At 48.4% G+C, this 17,680-nt stretch overlaps 1 protein-coding gene across 1 annotated transcript; it reads left to right on the top strand.

Annotated features, from left to right (window-relative positions):
• Nucleotides 1-11,984: 11,984 nt before the first annotated feature.
• Nucleotides 11,985-14,498, top strand: LOC123038724 (cytochrome P450 85A1-like). The gene is made up of 8 exons (XM_044462221.1): nucleotides 11,985-12,175; nucleotides 12,490-12,814; nucleotides 13,068-13,469; nucleotides 13,588-13,674; nucleotides 13,772-13,850; nucleotides 13,940-14,046; nucleotides 14,148-14,272; nucleotides 14,375-14,498. The coding sequence occupies exons 1-8, from the start codon at nucleotides 11,985-11,987 to the stop codon at nucleotides 14,496-14,498; spliced, it is 1,440 nt and encodes a 479-aa protein (XP_044318156.1).
• The last annotated feature ends 3,182 nt before the right edge of the window (nucleotides 14,499-17,680 follow it).

Here is a 17,680-nt window from a genome sequence, read left to right as displayed (position 1 = left end):
AGTACAAAGGCGCCGCACACCCACTATGCTTCACAGATGAAGTAATGGATCATCAAATCCCCGAAGGGTTTAAACCCGTCAATATTGAATCCTATGATGGCATAACAGACCCCGCGGTTTGGATCGAAGACTATCTCCTTCACATCCACCTGGCCCGCGGTGACGATCTTCACGCCATCAAATACGTCCCCCTCAAGCTTAAAGGACCAGCCCGGCATTGGCTCAACAGCTTGCCAGCAGAGTCAATTGGGACTTGGGAGGACCTAGAAGCCGCATTCCTCGATAACTTCCAGGGCACTTATGTGCGACCACCAGACGCTGATGACCTAAGCCACATAATTCAGCAGCCAGACGAATCGGCCAGACAATTCTGGACACGGTTCCTAACCAAGAAAAATCAAATCGTCGACTGTCCGGATGCGGAGGCCCTCTCGGCCTTCAAGCATAACATCCGCGACGAGTGGCTTGCCCGGCACCAGGGACAGGAAAAGCCGAAATCCATGGCAGCCCTCACATCACTCATGACCCGCTTCTGCGCGGGTGAGGACAGCTGGCTAGCACGCAGCAACAACCTCAGCAAAAATTCTGGCAGTCCGGATTTCAAGGACCGAAATGGCAGGCAGCGTCGTAACAAAAACAAATGCCGCATTAACAGCGACAATAGTGAGGATACGGCAGTCAATGCCGGATTCAGAGGCTCTAAACCCGGTCAGCGGAAAAAGGCATTCAAACGAACTACTCTGGGTCCGTCCAATTTGGACCGAATACTCGACCGCTTGTGCCAAATACACGGCACCCCCGAAAAGCCAGCTAACCATACCAACAGGGACTGTTGGGTATTCAAGCAGGAAGGCAAGTTAATTGCCGAAACCAATGACAAGGGGCTGCATAGCGATGACGAGGACGAGACCCAACCGCCGAATAATAGAGGACAGAAGGGTTTCCCCCCACAGGTGCGGACGGTGAACATGATATACGCAACGCACATACCCAAAAGGGAGTGGAAGCGTGCACTCAGGGATGTCTACGCGATGGAGCCAGTTGCCCCGAAGTTCAATCCATGGTCCTCCTGCCCGATTACTTTTGACCGAAGGGACCACCCCACCAGCATCCGCCACAGCGGATTCGCCGCACTGGTCTTAGACCCAATCGTCGATGGATTTCACCTAACCAGAGTCCTGATGGACGGCGGCAGCAGCCTGAACCTTCTTTACCAGGATATAGTGCGCAAAATGGGCATAGACCCCTCAAGGATTAAACCTACGAAAACGACCTTCAAAGGCGTCATACCAGGTGTAGAAGCCAATTGTACAGGCTCAATTACACTGGAAGTGGTCTTCGGATCCCCGGATAACTTCCGAAGCGAGGAGTTAATCTTTGATATAGTCCCGTTCCGCACCGGCTATCATGCCTTGCTCGGACGTACCGCGTTTGCAAAGTTCAACGCGGTGCCGCACTACGTATACCTCAAGCTCAAGATGCCAGGCCCTCGAGGAGTCATCACGGTCAATGGAAACACTGAACGTTCTCTCCACACGGAGGAACATACAGCGGCTCTCGCGGCAGAAGTGCAATGCAGCCTCTTAAGGCAATTCTCGAGTCCGGCCGTTAAGCGGGCGGACACAGCTAAGCGCTCCCTGAGTAACTTACAACAAGACCACCTGGCACGTTCCGAGCACGCGTAGCAGTGCGGCCCCAACCCCAGCTCCTGCGAAACGTCAAAGCAGGTCCTTCGCATACACCATTACGCTCTGAAGATACCATGGGCATGGGGAGAGGGGCACGGCCACGATAAACCCAGTCTGCGGCTCAACCACACCAGGGGCTCTCAAGTGTGTCGTTCTTTTTTCTTTTCTTTTTACCTTTTATTTTTACCCACAGGACTCTGTTTGTCAGAGGCCCTGTCCGGCAGCAGACCTGCTGAACTCACGATGCAACAGCCAGGGAAGGATAAAGTCTACAACGAATATACAGGTGGTCTCCATTACGAGCATTTTTATACACCAATCTGCAGCCTACCCCTGGAGGGGGACATGTTTAACAGTCCCATACCTTGCTTATCGCACTATTTGTATCGTTCTGCATTCGTAGCAGCACTTATTGAATAAAACAATGCAGCACCTTTTTGCTTATAATTGCATTTCTTTTCCATACATATGTTCATTCACGGCATGTTGCACCAGTACACTTTGGTACGGCTAATATACACCAAGGGCTTATGTTTCCCGCATTATGGTGTGATGAGTCCGAAAACTTTCACAAGTGCGGCACCCCGAACTTACAGCACTATATGCATCGGCTCCGAATCATGTCTTGGGTCAATAGTTGGGTTTGCCCGGCTCCCATGTTTTGGTACCTTACGTTCCGTTATATCGGCTAAGGTAGCACTGGAAGAACCACTGCGATTGCGCCCCAGTTGAGCTGGGTTAACGCCTCAGTGGAGAAAGCTAAAACTGACTGTCATGATGAGGCGAGAGCCGGTCGCTGTTCGAGAGGTTTTTTGCGAGTCCTTAAAGACTTATGCCGCTTAGAGCGAGGAGCCGGATACTGTCCGGCCAAGGCGTGGATAGCGCCCCAAATTCGGCCCTCCGAAGACTAGGGGCTTCGCCGAAATTTAAAATTATAGAATTCTATGGCTAAGTGAGAGTGTTCAAGCATTATAAGTCCGGTTGCCTTGTTCGCTGTGTTGAGCGCCTCCCTAGATGGACCCAAAAATGGGAACAAGAGCGCTCGAGTTTATCCCGAACACCCCAGCACTCATGGCATGGGGGCTGAAGCCGACGACTTGCCATCTCTCAGATTTGATAAACAGCCGCACAGAAGGTAATAGTTTAAATTAACAAGCGTTGCTTAGCGCATATGAACTAAGTTTTCAGCGCACAGGATAACAAAATGCGAGTCTACTCAAATATTACATCTTTGGAGCACTCACCCGCAATAGAGCGGGCGCCCTTCAGCACACTCTTATAATACATCTCGGGTGTGCGATGCTCCTTTCCCTCTAGTGGCGGGTCCGTCACGAGCTTCTGGGCATCCATCTTGCCCCAGTGCACCTTTGCGCGGGCAAGGGCCCGACGGGCACCCTCAATACAAGCGGAATGCTTGATGACTTCAACCCACGCGCACGCATCCACCAGCCGCCGCACCAGGCCGAAGTAGCTCTCAGGCATGGCCTCCTTAGGCCACAGCCGAACTATGAGGCCCTTCATGGCCTGTTCGGCCGCCTTGTGGAGCTCGACCAGCTGCTTCAGCTGGTCGCTAAGGGGCACCGGATGTCCGGCCTCAACATACTGAGACCAGAAGACCTTCTCCGTCGAGCTCCCCTCCTCGGCCCGGTAGAATGCGGCAGCATCGGACACGCTGCGAGGAAGATCTGCGAACGCTCCTGGAGAGCTCCGAATTCGGGTAAGCAACAGGTAATTAACACTCACATGCTTACTTTGCATGAAAAATGCCTTACCCGCTGCTATTTTCTTCACCGCCTCAATCTCCTGGAGGGCCTTGTAGGCTTCGGCCTTAGCGGCTTTGGCACTCTCAAGAGCCGTTGCAAGCTCAGACTCTCGAGTCTTCGAGTCACGCTCCAAGCTCTCATGTTTTTTCACGAGATCCTGGAGCTCTTGCTGTACCTCCGCCACCCGCGCCTCCTGCTTCTCTCGCTCGGTGCGCTCCGCGGCCGCATTGCGTTCGGCCGTGGCCACCGCCTCCTTCAGGGTCGCCACCTCGTTAGTGGCCCCTACAATACCCACGTTATCCTTGTTATTTTTCTTGCAACCAAATCCTTTTCTGTAAGGTACAATTTTCATAAGGTATTACTCACCTTCTTTTTCCTCGAGCTGCTTCTTGGCATGGCCGAGCTTGTTCTCGGACCGCTCGAGGTTTTCCTTCAAAGTATTGACCTCCGCAGTCAGTGCGGCGAAGGTCAGTAGCATAGCCTGCAATCCCATATTGACATATTTTTTATGACTCCTGCGTTTATCTTTCTAAAGATCCTTAGTCCGGCTTTTCTTCCGAGCATCAGGGTCTACTATCTATGCGGTACCATTTTACATATATTGAAATTCTTACCTCAAAGCCTGTTAGAAGGCTGCTGCAGGCTTCGGTCAGCCCGCTCTTGGCAAGCTGAACCTTCTGAATCACCGCACTCATAACAGTGTGGTGTTCCTCTTTGATGGAGGCGCCGTTGAGCGCCTCCAGCAAATTATCCGGCACCTCCGGTTGGACAGAGGCAGCCGGTGTCGCGGTCTTGCCCTTCTTACGAAGGGGTTGCCCGCCGGACTCCGGAGCCACTGTGGCCTCCGGGGCTGAGTCCGGTGCAAAGTCTGGGAGGTTGTCCTGTGACACCTCCGGGGCCTCCTCCTCCTGGTAGGTCCCTTCATGGGATCCCACCTCGGCGTCGTTCGCGGCACGGGGGGTGGAGGCAGTCGGAAGGGAATCCATATCCGACGCACCCAAGGACCCGCTCGACGAAACGGGAAGATCATCCTTGGGCGGACTGCAGGGTTGTATGCGGCATTAGAAAGACATTATGTGGCGAAAAGAAAAAACCTTGAAGTTATTCGGGAGTCCGGATACTTACGATCTCGCCAGGGGCTTGGCCCTTGGAGGCCAGTCCTCGTCATCGTCACTGGCGTTGGCGGAGCAGTCCGGGGGAAGAGTTTTTCCCTTCTTGGACCCTTCGGCCTCCCTTGTTGGGGAGGCCTTCCTTTTCTTCCCTCCCCCCGCTGGGGGAGAGGCTTTCTTCTTCTCCTCCTCGCCTTGGTGGGAGGAGTCGGCCTCGGATTCATCATCCGATAGCACCTGAAAACGGGAACTCTTCCGAGTCCCCGCGGCCTTCTTCTTGGCCTTCTTCTCCGGCACCACGTGGGGTGCCAAAGCCAGCAGCCCCGTTAGGCGGGCGTCCGCTGGGTCCTCTGGCAATGGGGCCGGACAGATAGTCCGTTTGGCCTTCGCCAGCCAGTCCTGTCAAAGGTAAAGGGAGTTTAGATCCCGCATAGAGTCAAACTATGGAAAACAAGTGGCAAAATCACTTACCTCGTCAGCCGGATGCTGCAAGCGGAATCCGCGATCTTCGATAGCGGATGCGGGAGCTTCAGCGCCCTTGAACAGCACCTTCCAGACATCTTCGTACGTAGTGTCGAAGAGCCCGCTCAGGGTCTGGTGCTGCGCCGGATCGAACTCCCACATGTTGAAACCCCGTCGTTGGCACGGGAGAATCCGGCGGATGAGCATGACCTGCACTACGTTGACAAGCTTGACCTTCTTGTCCACTAGCTTCTGGATACAGGCTTGTAGTCCGGTTAGCTCCTCCGAATTCCCCCAGATCAGGCCACTCTCTTTCCAGGAGGTGAGCCATGTAGGGATGCCGGATCTGAATTCGGGGGCCGCTGCCCAATCGGCGTCACGCGGCTCGGTGATGTAGAACCACCCCGATTGCCACCGCTTGATGGTTTCCACGAAAGTACCCTCCAGCCACGTAACGTGGGACATCCTGCCCACCATGGCGCCTCCGCACTCCGCTTGGCTGCCCTTCACAACCTTCGGCTTGACACTGAAGGTCTTGAGCCACAAGCCGAAGTGGGGCTGGATGCAGAGGAAGGCCTCGCACACGACGATAAACACCGAGATGTTGAGGACGAAATTCGGGGCCAGATCATGGAAATCAAGGCCGTAGTAGAACATGAGCCCCCGGACGAAGGGATGAAGTGGGAAGCCCAGTCTGCGGAGGAAATGGGGAAGAAACACTACCCTCTCATGGGGCCTGGGGGTGGGGATGAGCTCTCCCTCGTCGGGGAGCCGGTGCGCGATGTCGCTGGACAAGTATCCGGCGTCGCGCAGCTTCTGGATCTGCCCCTCCGTGACGGAGGAGGCCATCCACTTGCCTCCCGCTCCGGACATAGTTGGAGAAGGTTGAGGTGAGAAGTGCGGACTTTGGGCGCTGGAGCTCGAGTTCGCGGAGATGGATAAGCCAAGGAGGAAGAAGGCGCAGGTAAAAGGGTTGGATTCTTATCCCCTTATATGGGCGGACACAAACACGTGTCCCCACCGGCCTGGTAAAACTCGCTTATCTCCCAAGCGTCACAATCAATGGCGCGGTTGGGTTACCCATGTCCGTATTGATGGGAATCCCGGAATAAGGGGAACACGATCTCTGCTTTGACAAGACGTGCCAAGGAAACCGCCTCGCTAAGCGCGCTGAGGTGGAACAATAAAAACAATTCAAGTAAAGGCTTGGAAGTGGTGTGACGTCACGCCACAGAATACGTCAGCAGATTGATCTTGTGTAATATTATTCTCTCTACGGTGGTATGTGGAATTTATTTTTGCAGAGCCGGACACTATCCTGGTGTTCACAATCTTCTATAAATTATTCGGAGGAGGAACCCTCCTTGCAATGCCGAAGACAATATGCGCGCCGGACTCGTCGTCATTGAAGCCTGGTTCAGGGGCTACTGAGGGAGTTCCGGACTAGGGGGTGTCCGGATAGCCGAACTATCATCATCGGCCGGACTCCAAGACTATGAAGATACAAGATTGAAGACTTCGTCCCGTGTCCGGATGGGACTTTCCTTGGCGTGGAAGGCAAGCTTGGCGATACGGATATGTAGATCTCCTACCTTTGTAACCGACTCTGTGTAACCCTAGCCCTCTCCGGTGTCTATATAAACCGGATGGCTGTAGTCCATAGGACGAACAACAATCATACCATAGGCTAGCTTCTAGGGTTAGCCTCCTTGATCTCGTGGTAGATCCACTCTTGTAACACACATCATCAATATTAATCAAGCAGGACGTAGTGTTTTACCTCCATCAAGAGGGCCCGAATCTGGTAAAACATCGTGTCCCTTGTCTCCTGTTACCATCCGCCTAGACGCACAGTTCGGGACCCCCTACCCGAGATTCGCCAGTTTTGACACCGACATGCACCTTATATAAAATTGTTACTCGTGTAATCTATCAGAATCTTGGAAACACAATTAGAAAACATTCTCAGATACTTCTTATGTTTCACAGTTCATATATCCTTCATATTAATTGAGTAAGTGAAAATAGCTGGGAAATAACGAACACGCTTATTCAACCAAGCAAAAATACAACAAATAAGTTAGAATTAAACAAACAATACAATCTTCTAGATTCGGTATTTGAAGAACGCCACAATTTGAAGAGATCCTTTGTTCAACAACATAGCAAAGAATCTTACATATAAGGAAATAGAGAGTGATTTTTCTACACCCACCCTTGATGCACCCACGCAAGAAAACATACTGAAACATTTCAGAAAAATCTAAAACTTTGTGGAAATGATCATCAACAAAGGTTAGAGAGGCTTGCAAACTTTGGTGGTCAAATGACATCCAAGGAGCTCTATAAGAAAAAAACAAAATTACTCAAAAATAGTCAAAATGTATGTGCACTGTTTGTCCAAAGTTTGTAAATTTTTTTGTACAGTTCTCCTTGGACGATGTCAATTGACCACCAAACTTGGCAAGCCTCACTAACATTTGTTGATGGTCATTTCCACAAAGTTCCAGATTTTTTCGAAATGTTTTCATATGTTTTCTTGTGTGGGTGGATGCACATGAACCCCATGTACGGACATGTGTAAAATTCAAATTCAGATCATAGACTGCATATGCATGACATGGATTATGGTCTTATGTGACAAATTTACTTCCATGTATTATTACATACTACATGGATGTGTTCTGTATTGTTATTAAAGAAACAGGTCATGATGAGTGCTCTGTATTTTTCATCTGTATAAATTTCTCTTGGATGCTTGGTTATATTGGACACTATAAAGGGGTTCGGTCATTCCCATCATGAATTTCACACAGCCTGTAAAAAAATTGAATACTGGGTGATCCTTGGCGTTGTACAATTACGTACTGATAGTCATAGGCATGGATTTTTTTCCACCAGTTCAAAGCAGAGATATCTTTCCAACACTAAATACAAATGCGCACCTGATGAAGCATCGTTCCTCGGCCACAACGTAGTGCAAATAATAGTTTCGTGTGCGCCATCACACATATATGTGGACCTGCATTAAGAGGGGCAGAGAGAAACTAATTAGACATTGGAAAGACATGGAGTAGTAGTGCATAAGGCGTTGTACTGTAAACTAAAAGCTAGTAAGGTAATATGTATATATGTACGGGCTTGAACGGCCTCAGCAAAACCGGCTCCTCACAAGTGAAGGTCAATGCATCTCCGATTCTCCATACGCTTTTCATCGTCTAACTAAAATCTAAAAGAAGAGTGCTAGATAACATCATTTTCTTTAAAGAAGGTTAAGACTCCCGGCCTCTGCATCAATTGATGCATGTGGCCATCTTTATTTATTATTCGATATAGGTCTAACAAAAAAATACATTTAGCCACCCGAAGCCACCACTCACACCTACAAAACTCGATAATGTGGAGTGCTCTCACTCCTCATATCTAAAACCGGTGCCGTCGCCGATCCATCCACATAACGTATCGGAACCCACAGCTGGTGTAGCAGACCTAAAGCGTACATCACATGAACACGTTTTCCGCCATCATCATCAAACCGCTGACCTATCTTCAGGAGAGAGATCTGCATCATCCTTGACAGTCCGTCCATCTGTCGACGCCACGACGGCGCCCAATGGTGCCACCGCCCCGCGCTCGTCCGTCTAGACGCGAAGATTCTGGTAGATCTGTCATGTGTAACACCTGCCAACCAGGAATGACACGGCGTAGCATCTGTCGGTCAGGCATGACTTGACATCTTCACAGAAAGCTCCGTGCAAGACGAAGCCGCTCCACCTCCTGCCTCTGTCTTCCAGCTCTGCTCCACAAACGATGCTCCCAAAAGAGAAAACGACACTGCAATACTGACATCATCCGATCTGGAAGACCAGATCCTAGGGTTTCCCTCGGAGCAACATGAGTGGGTCGACAGTAGTTACACGCAGAACGCCACCATCGCCTGCCATCGATTCGGTTTTCACCGGAACTATGTCTTCCCGACTCGCAGCCGGAGCAGCGCTGAACCGCCAAGAAAGAAGAAGACCGAAGGGCGATCTCGTGCCGCCGGTTCCTTCGGACCACGGGGCCGCAGCCTAGATCCCCACCGTCCCCATCACCGACGGGCCCGGGCTTAGCCGGCGCACATCTCTGGGGATGACGAGGTGGAGGAGAGTGGGGAGGTGGCGGCGGCCGGGGCGCTAGAGTTGGCCCCCTGATCGCCCTCATGGGAGCGATCGAGGGAGCCTGGAGCGGGGGGAGGGAGCGATCTGATCTCCTCTGCTAGATAACATCATGGTTCACTGCTGTTGAAGACACTGGATTGACGAGTAATCCATCCACACCTACTGCCTGAGACGCTTGTGAGGCACAATGAACCCACCATTGTTTGGAGGAAAGGGACGGGGAAGCCTCACTGACTGCTTAATCGAATTCCATGCACCAGCCGAGAGGAAATGAAGGCCTCGAACTAGATTGAAGAGAACGGGCATGCTTGGATAGTGGAGATGGACAGATCCTTGGGAGATGATAGTTTCAGCGCCACAAGCCTAGTATAAGCAGCATCAAGATTATAATGGAGGGCAGCATCGAGAGGGGTGTGAGGCAGGGCTCTAGTACTGCCATGTATTTGCTGAATCGAGCGGAGGTGCACATCCTGAAAGAGAAGACATGTGGGATCGAAGGGATTGGGAAGAGAAGGCATTGGAGATACACGTACAGCCTCGGGATTCTTTGAGAGATTGATCTTTGAATTAGTCGTACGCTAGATTGGTTTCTAGTTTTTCTAGAGGATTAGTTTTAGTCTTTTTGGAGTACGCTAGATTGGGTTGTGGTTTTTCTAGACGATTAGATTGGTTTCTGGTTTTCCTAGAGGATTAGTTTCTAGTTTTTTTGGAGTACGCTAGATTGGTTTATTTATTTAGATGATTAGTTTCTTATTTTTAATTCTCTACAATATAAATTGTAGTACAGAGGAAGTTACGTGTATGATGGATTGTTTTTTCTTGGTGGAGAGTTACAGATTGAACGTTAGTTATTACTCCGTATAAGTATAGAAGGATTACATGGGTTAATCTACATCATAATAACTCGGTCCCTCTTGATAAACGGCTCATATTTTCTAATTAACGTAGGAATTATTTGGGAGTCTCTAATTAGTACTCCATCCGTCCCGAAATACTTGTTGGAGAGATGGATAAAATTGGATGCATCTATAACTAAAATACGTCTAGATTCATCCATTTCTTGGACAAGTATTTCCGGACGGAGGGAGTACAGTACAAGTAAGTATAAGTATAGATATAGATACAGATAGATATAGATATCAACAGATATAGATATAGATAGATATAGAAGTATAGATATGAAAATACCAACAACATATGATCTTGCAGTAATTTATAAGTTGGGCCTATCCAAGACCATTATTCCGATAACAATATGGGTCATCTCTTTTGGGGATTGGAGGGAGTACATCATTCGGTGAATATGGGTCATGAGATGCAGAAGATCAACGGCGATGATTAAGGCGTCGTTGTTGTTGACAATAAAACATTAGACAATCCTGGACCGCTAGATTTATATGATTGAAGGGCTGATATAGTTTGGATCCAGCCCAACTCATGCGTTTAAAAATATTATAGTGGAGATGGAGATAGCTATCTTCATGCGATTCTCCCCTTAACCGCCGAGTATTACAAATCTGCACGCGATTCGGTCTTAATCACCGAGTGTTAAATGATTGATGACTACCAATTTGCAAGCGATTCTATCTTTATAATGGCCGCTCTGAGGAACGTGCGCCCTCTTTTGGTGATTAGAGGGAGTACATCATCGGATGAATATAGTTCATTAGATGCTGAGAATAATGGCGATGATTAAGGTATTGTTGGTGTTGACAATACAACATACACAAATCTGAGCCGCTAGATTTATACGGTTGACGGACTGATATTGTATGGATCCAACCCAGCTTGTGCTTTTAATATCAGTGGAGATGGAGATGAAGATTATCAAACTGCATGTGATTCTCTCTTTAATCGCTGAGTATTATTACTAGCAATCTAGATGTGATTCTCTTCTTAATCGTTGAGTATTAAATGGATGATAATTATCAATCCACATACATTTCTCTCCTTATGGCCGTGCTGAGGATTGCACGCCCTCTTTTGGCGATTAGGCTGGTCGTAATGGAGAATATCATACATTAGTATCATGCATATGATAATAGTCTTTAATACTTATCCGTAGTGCATAGTATTACATATTGGTATCATATGATAGTTCATTTATTGTCTTGCATGACACATAGTAGCACATCATGTAATATGATATGGTATCATAATGTGATACTCAACCATTTCTTTCTTCATTTATTTCTATGTCATCTCATCACTATTGCCTAGTTGGCATGCATAATACTACCTGTGATACTTCCATTACGGACAATCTTAGAGGGACTACATGACTGCATGGATATGGGTCGTCGAATGTAGAGAATTAATGGTGAGTATTAAGACGTAGTTGGTGTTGACAAAACAATACAACATAGTACTAGAAAAATCTGAACAACCAGATTTATACCAATATGTAATACTCACCTTTTAATATTCACCTTTTAATATGTAATACAAAATCTGAATGGCTGATATTGCTTAGATCCAACCCAACTCTTGCTTTTAATATTAGTGGAGATGGAGATGGAGATTACCTATCTGCATGCAATTCTCTCCTTAATCGCCAAGTATTAAATGGATGCTAATTTCCAATCTACAAGTGATTCTCTTCTTAGTCACCGAGTATTAAATGTTGTGGCGTGTGTCCTCCCCAGCCTCCCTATATATAAAACGGGCTCCACCCCTGCCTAAATCGTCCAGTACACACACAACCAAAACAACACTTCTTGCTGAGACCCCGAACTCTGCCCGGCCTCTTGAACCAAAAGAGAGCGTCGAGAGATAGAGGAGTGGAGGCAGAAAGGAGAGAAGATGTCGCTCCTCCTGGTGCTGATCAGTGTTGTGGTCGGCATGGTCGGCCTGCTGCTTTGGTGGAACGAGGTAAGGTACGGCAGGAGAGGGAATGTGTGCCTACCGCCGGGGACAATGGGGTGGCCTCTGTTCGGCGAGACCACCGAGTTCCTCAAGCATGGGCCGAGCTTCATGAAGCGGAAGGGGCTCAGGTAAGTCCATCAACTTGCCGCTCGCTCGCATGGTTGACATGATGTTGCATTTCTGGATACAACATTGCTCAATCTAACCCCGAGCATGATGATACTCTTTGCTTGCATGCTTTCTACAGTATTAAGAAACAAAAAGAATATATAATATTACCTGCGTCCTAAATTTAAATTACTTGTCTTAGATTTGTTTAGATACAAATGTATCTAGACAAATCTAAGACAAGTAATTCTGGACAGAGGAAGTACTATACTAGCGTATTATAAGTTTTTTTTTCTAAAATTACTACGAGGAATTAATCCATGGGTTGCCGCAGATACGGGAGGCTTTTCCGGACGCACATTCTGGGGTGCCCCACAGTGGCGTGCATGGACCCCGAGCTCAACCGCCGGATGCTGCTCCAGGGCGAGTCCAGCGGCCTGGTCCCTGGCTACCCGCAGTCCATGCTCGACATCCTCGGCCACAACAACATCGCTGCCGTGCACGGCCCGCTGCACCGAGCCATGCGGGGTGCCATGCTCGGTCTCGTACACCCCGCCGCGATCCGCGCCAGCCTCCTTCCCGAGATCGACGCCTTCATGCGCTCCCACCTCGATGGATGGTCCGGCTGCATCGTCGACGTCCAGGCAAAGACCAAGGAGGTCAGTCAGTAGTCACCAAAGAAATGCTCATTTTTCATACTATTTTCATCCAAAGTGGTTGTTGCTGAGTTCTATACTATCTTCTTGAAAAGAAAAGAAAAGATAGTATCATATTTCAGGACATCATCATTGCTCGTTTGGTATTTTGTGCTTGTTGAAGAGTTTTATAGAAGCATCTCCTTGCATGGGCATGCCAACACATATCACATAATCTTACTGGCTCATATTGTAGCTGACTGACTTTCCCTTTCAGATGACCTTGCTATCCGCACTCAATCAAATCGCCGGCATCACCCCTGGCCCGCTCTCTGACACCCTCAAGACAGAGTTATACACCCTTGTGCTCGGCACCATCTCCTTGCCCATCAACCTTCTAGGGACTAGGTATTACCAGGGCTTGCAGGCGAGGAAGAAGCTCGTGTCCATGCTAGAGCAGATGATCACGGAGCGGAGGTCTTCTATTCAAGCTCATGATGACATGCTGGACGCTCTATTGAGAAGCGGCGATGATGGGGCCAGGGAAAAGCTCAGTGATGAGCAGATAATTGACTTGATCATCACCCTTATTTACTCCGGCTATGAGACCATGTCGACGACCTCGATGATGGCTGTCAAGTACCTGTCGGACCACCCACGGGCTCTCCAAGATCTTAGGGTATGTACACATACTCTAAAAATCGATATTGTTCTTGCGGGAAAAAACAATTTCCATTTTATAGAAAAGATCATGTGCTTCTAGAGTTTAATGATTATCTTTTCACTTCCGAATCCAGAGAGAGCATCTTGATATCAGGAAGGGGAAATCCTCGGAGGAGGCCATCGACTACGAGGATTTCAAGTCCATGGCCTTCACTCGAGCTGTATGTAGAAGATCAAACACACACAAAAATGATGTCAGAGTAAGAATTTACTATGAGTATGGATGATCATGATGTACCCATGGATACTTCTATGCAGGTCATCTTTGAGACGCTAAGATTAGCCACAGTCGTGAATGGGCTGATGAGGAAAACTACTCAGGATGTAGAAATGAATGGTGAGTTATGCTTGCAAATTATCCTGCTACTTCAGCACTTTCTATGTAAATATTAAGTTTATTCATGCGGCATTACAAATTTCTTTTAGGGTATGTCATTCCAAAAGGCTGGAGAATCTATGTTCACACAAGGGAGATAAACTACGATCCATTCATGTACCCTGACCCGACAACCTTTAACCCATGGAGATGGCTGGTAAGCAAAACAACGGACAATTATGATCTTTAATACCTACTCAAACATACCACCACAACAGAGGAAGTTCTAATCTCTTGCTGCCCACTATAAATATACAGGAGAAGAACATGGAATTGCACCCACATTTCATGATGTTCGGAGGAGGTGGCAGGATGTGCCCCGGAAAGGAGGTGGGCACGGTTGAGATCGCAACTTTCCTCCACTATTTCGTGACTCGATACCGGTCTGTTCCTTTTGTGACTCCACACTCAGTTGCTAAGAAAAACAACTCAAGCATTATAATTTACATACAACAAATATTTCTCACTCAGTCTTGATGTTGTAGATGGGAGGAGGAAGGCAGGAACACCATCTTGAGATTCCCCCGGGTGGAAGCTCCCAACAGGCTACATATCCGAGTTCAAGATTTTACTGATCTTGCAGCATACATTTCGCATAGCTTAGATTGATAGGACCTAGACGGGGGTGATGAGAGCTTGACACTAGTGTATAAAATCTCTTATATTTTGGAATGAGGGAGTGCAATATAGTTGTTATAGCTAATTAGGGAATAATTGAGGTAGAATGCTCCTGTGTTATTTTCGTTCGATCAAATCTTAGACTGAAACAGATGTATCATGCGGCCAGCTTGTACTAGATACCCGCAAAAAAAAGAAGATAACAAACATGCAGCATAATGAAGAAGTAAAGACTGTGATATTATTTCTGAATAAGTTCGGGATTGAGAGTCTTGGGTTGTGGTGCAGCTATCAAGGACTAGAAAAAGGGCTGTTAGTGGCGCACCTGTTTTTTGCTATTAATGACGCACTACAGGTGCGCCACTAGTAACAAATAATAATGGTGCACCTCTGGGGCGTCACTAGTATCCCAGATAATAGTGGTGCACCACACAGTGCGCCATTACTATGTCCACAAGTGCGCCATTACTATGTTCACAAGTGCGCCATTACTATGTCCACAAATGCGCCATATTTACCTTGTGCTCTGGGTTACTAATGGCGCACTTTCATATAATGTGCCACTGGTGTGTTTATTCCAGTGCGCCACTAAAGTGCAATACGGTGCGCCACTACTATGAATATTAGGATTTTTTTTCTTTTCTAATATTTGCACAGGTTACAAAATACATTACTGCACAGAATATAGACAACACAACATATAAACAGCAGATTTATCGAATACAATAGAAAATTAGTCTCCGAATACAATTCATCATATTAGTCTCCGAATTTAAAATACCGAACAAAGTTAGAACATTACAAGTCTCGAGACCGCGAGTAGCGAGTTTGTCTTCACATTACAAGTCGATATCGATCATCTAAACTACCATCACATAGAACAGAGCTGCGGTCATCACGATGAGCATCATCGTGATGAAACTGGTCTTCATCCGGTTCCTCCAATGCTCCCTCCTCTCTCCCCTAGATAGCGCGTGTATCTAGCTTCCGCCTCCGCCCTAGTGGTGTACCCTTTGTAATTGTTACCGCTGAAACGGTGAACCTGTCTCCGACACTCCTCCCAGTCGTCGTAGACTCCGGGAACCTTACCCTTGTACACGACATACGTCGGCATCTCTATGCACTAGACAAACAAAACATTAGTAGCAATTCACAAACAATACATAAGCAATATATAAGTATGCAACAAAAGGATCGGAAGAGAAAAGCAACACATTAATAGCACGATTCATGGTCCTACTAATAAATAGCATCAATTACATATAAGTTGAACGACTATCCAAACTAAAGAGACATACAAGTTCTTTAAAGTTTAATTACAACATGAGCTAATCGATATTTCAGAACTACATAGCATCACTACTTTCGACTCGACTCAGGGACCAGAGCGTGGATGAAGTCGCCGTCTATCGTGATGGTCATGAAATCGCGGTCGTTGTCAGCCTGCATTTGTAGCGTTGTTTCTATCTTACTGTTGGACAGTTGATATCTGAGGTGGAACTGCCCCGAGGTACGAAGGACATCTTGTTGGATGATTTCCGCAAACTCCGACTGGATGCGAAAGAATTCTTGTCTGATGTCCGCGTCCTGAATTTCCGGCAAACGTGCGGCCCAATCTTTGAGATTATTTGGTAGAAGAAGGTGATTATGGTCCCGTACGATCGCCCGCATATGATGGAGGGTGTAGTAGGCATCCTTCTGACCGCCAGGCGGCTGCACCCCGGACAATTATAGCCGAATGAAGGTGTAGTGCAGCGGTGTAGTGCAGCTACTCTAATGATCCGCATCTCCATACTTAGTGAAAATAGCCGAATGAAGGTGTAGTGCAGCGGCTGAAGGTTAAACATAGCGAAGATGTCATCAAACCGCAGGACGATCATACCCCCGATGGTGCGATCGACAAAGCCCTTGCCCTCTGGCATCTTGGCCATGAAAACCGGGTATGCCACATCATTCTCGGAGAGACGCCGCTTCTTCAAAGAAAGAACACTGTCATGCAGACTCCGCATAGGACCGGTTGCAGCATTGAGCAGATTAGTTGGTAGCATCAGCCTACCCGCCACATGCACCCTCCTCGAGATATCCTTAGGTGGAGGTGGCCCGTCCTGAGCACGAATCGTACTCGGTGCCGGCTGGCTCGCACCCTTGTTATTCTTTCTTTTCTGTCCCTTCTTCTTCTGCTATAATGGGATCGAGTTCTGCTCAGAGACCGCCTTCTTGAGTGTGTTGGGGCTGATAATATTTCGCACCTCGGCTATTTGAGGCTCGGTGAAGGCGGCAGCTGGAGGCGTCTCCTGAGAACTGAACGCCAGACGACGCCTATTGCAATTGGGTTTCTCCGTGGTACCAGCTAGGTCGCGATCGTCTTTTGCAGGATTGGCTTCTTGAGAAGGAGGCCCCAAGAATTCGTCACCGTACCCATGTTCATTGAAGTACTTATAAACGTTGATAAATGTACCGTCCTCGTCGTCGTCGTCCGGATCATGTGCCATATGCATGTCCGGATCCTGTGCCATATGCATGCCCGGCATGTCCGGTAGCGTTGCGGCGGTCTTGCCATGGCTTGGCGCCGGCACGACTAGCAGTGTTGTCTGTGGGGTGGTGTCCCCCGCCCCCAAATGAATCTGGCTCTTCGGCCAAAGCAGGGGCCAGCTTAAGCAAGCGCTGAGGGTCATCACATCATCTTCGTCGGCCCCAGCGGGTCGAAACGGAGGTAACAAGTCGTTGCAGCCCGGCAGCATCCGAACCAGTTGAACCCTATACACGGTGGGTGGCATCGGATTACCGTGGAACACGGGGTTGCCCGGTTGAGCGATTCTGGCCTTGGTGACATCGATCAACTCGCTGCCCATGAAGTGCAGGAGAGTGCATGGAATGTCAGCGGCGCCCTACGAAAACATGTAGGGTGTCAGGGATGCCCAGTCAAAGGCAAGGAAATGAAGTCATCGGCCGAGAGGCTTAGTTACCGTGATGGCGTCGAGCTCGGTTAATGTCGAGGCACCACCAACGGCAGGCGTGCAAGTGACGGAGGGGCCGCTTGCTGCCGAGGTGCCGGCCGGCGTATTCTTCCCACACCCGGGTGCATTAAGCTCCAATGCCCGCGCCGGCGCCGGAGACACCAATACCGCCTCCGCCGGAGACACCAATGGCGCCGTCGGCGCGTTGTGCGAGTT

The sequence above is a fragment of the Triticum aestivum genome, chromosome 2B, assembly GCF_018294505.1.
Source record: "Triticum aestivum cultivar Chinese Spring chromosome 2B, IWGSC CS RefSeq v2.1, whole genome shotgun sequence".
NCBI classification, from domain to species: domain Eukaryota; kingdom Viridiplantae; phylum Streptophyta; class Magnoliopsida; order Poales; family Poaceae; genus Triticum; species Triticum aestivum.
This window is presented reverse-complemented; position numbering and strand designations above follow the sequence as displayed.

Excerpts from the sequence above, each read along its gene's own strand:
- LOC123038724 (XM_044462221.1), top strand. The coding sequence starts at position 11,985 with ATGTCGCTCCTCCTGGTGCTGATCAGTGTTGTGGTCGGCATGGTCGGC. Across the intron at positions 12,176-12,489 it reads ATGAAGCGGAAGGGGCTCAG|ATACGGGAGGCTTTTCCGGA; the intron begins GTAAGTCCATCA and ends GGGTTGCCGCAG. Across the intron at positions 14,047-14,147 it reads TTAACCCATGGAGATGGCTG|GAGAAGAACATGGAATTGCA; the intron begins GTAAGCAAAACA and ends ATAAATATACAG.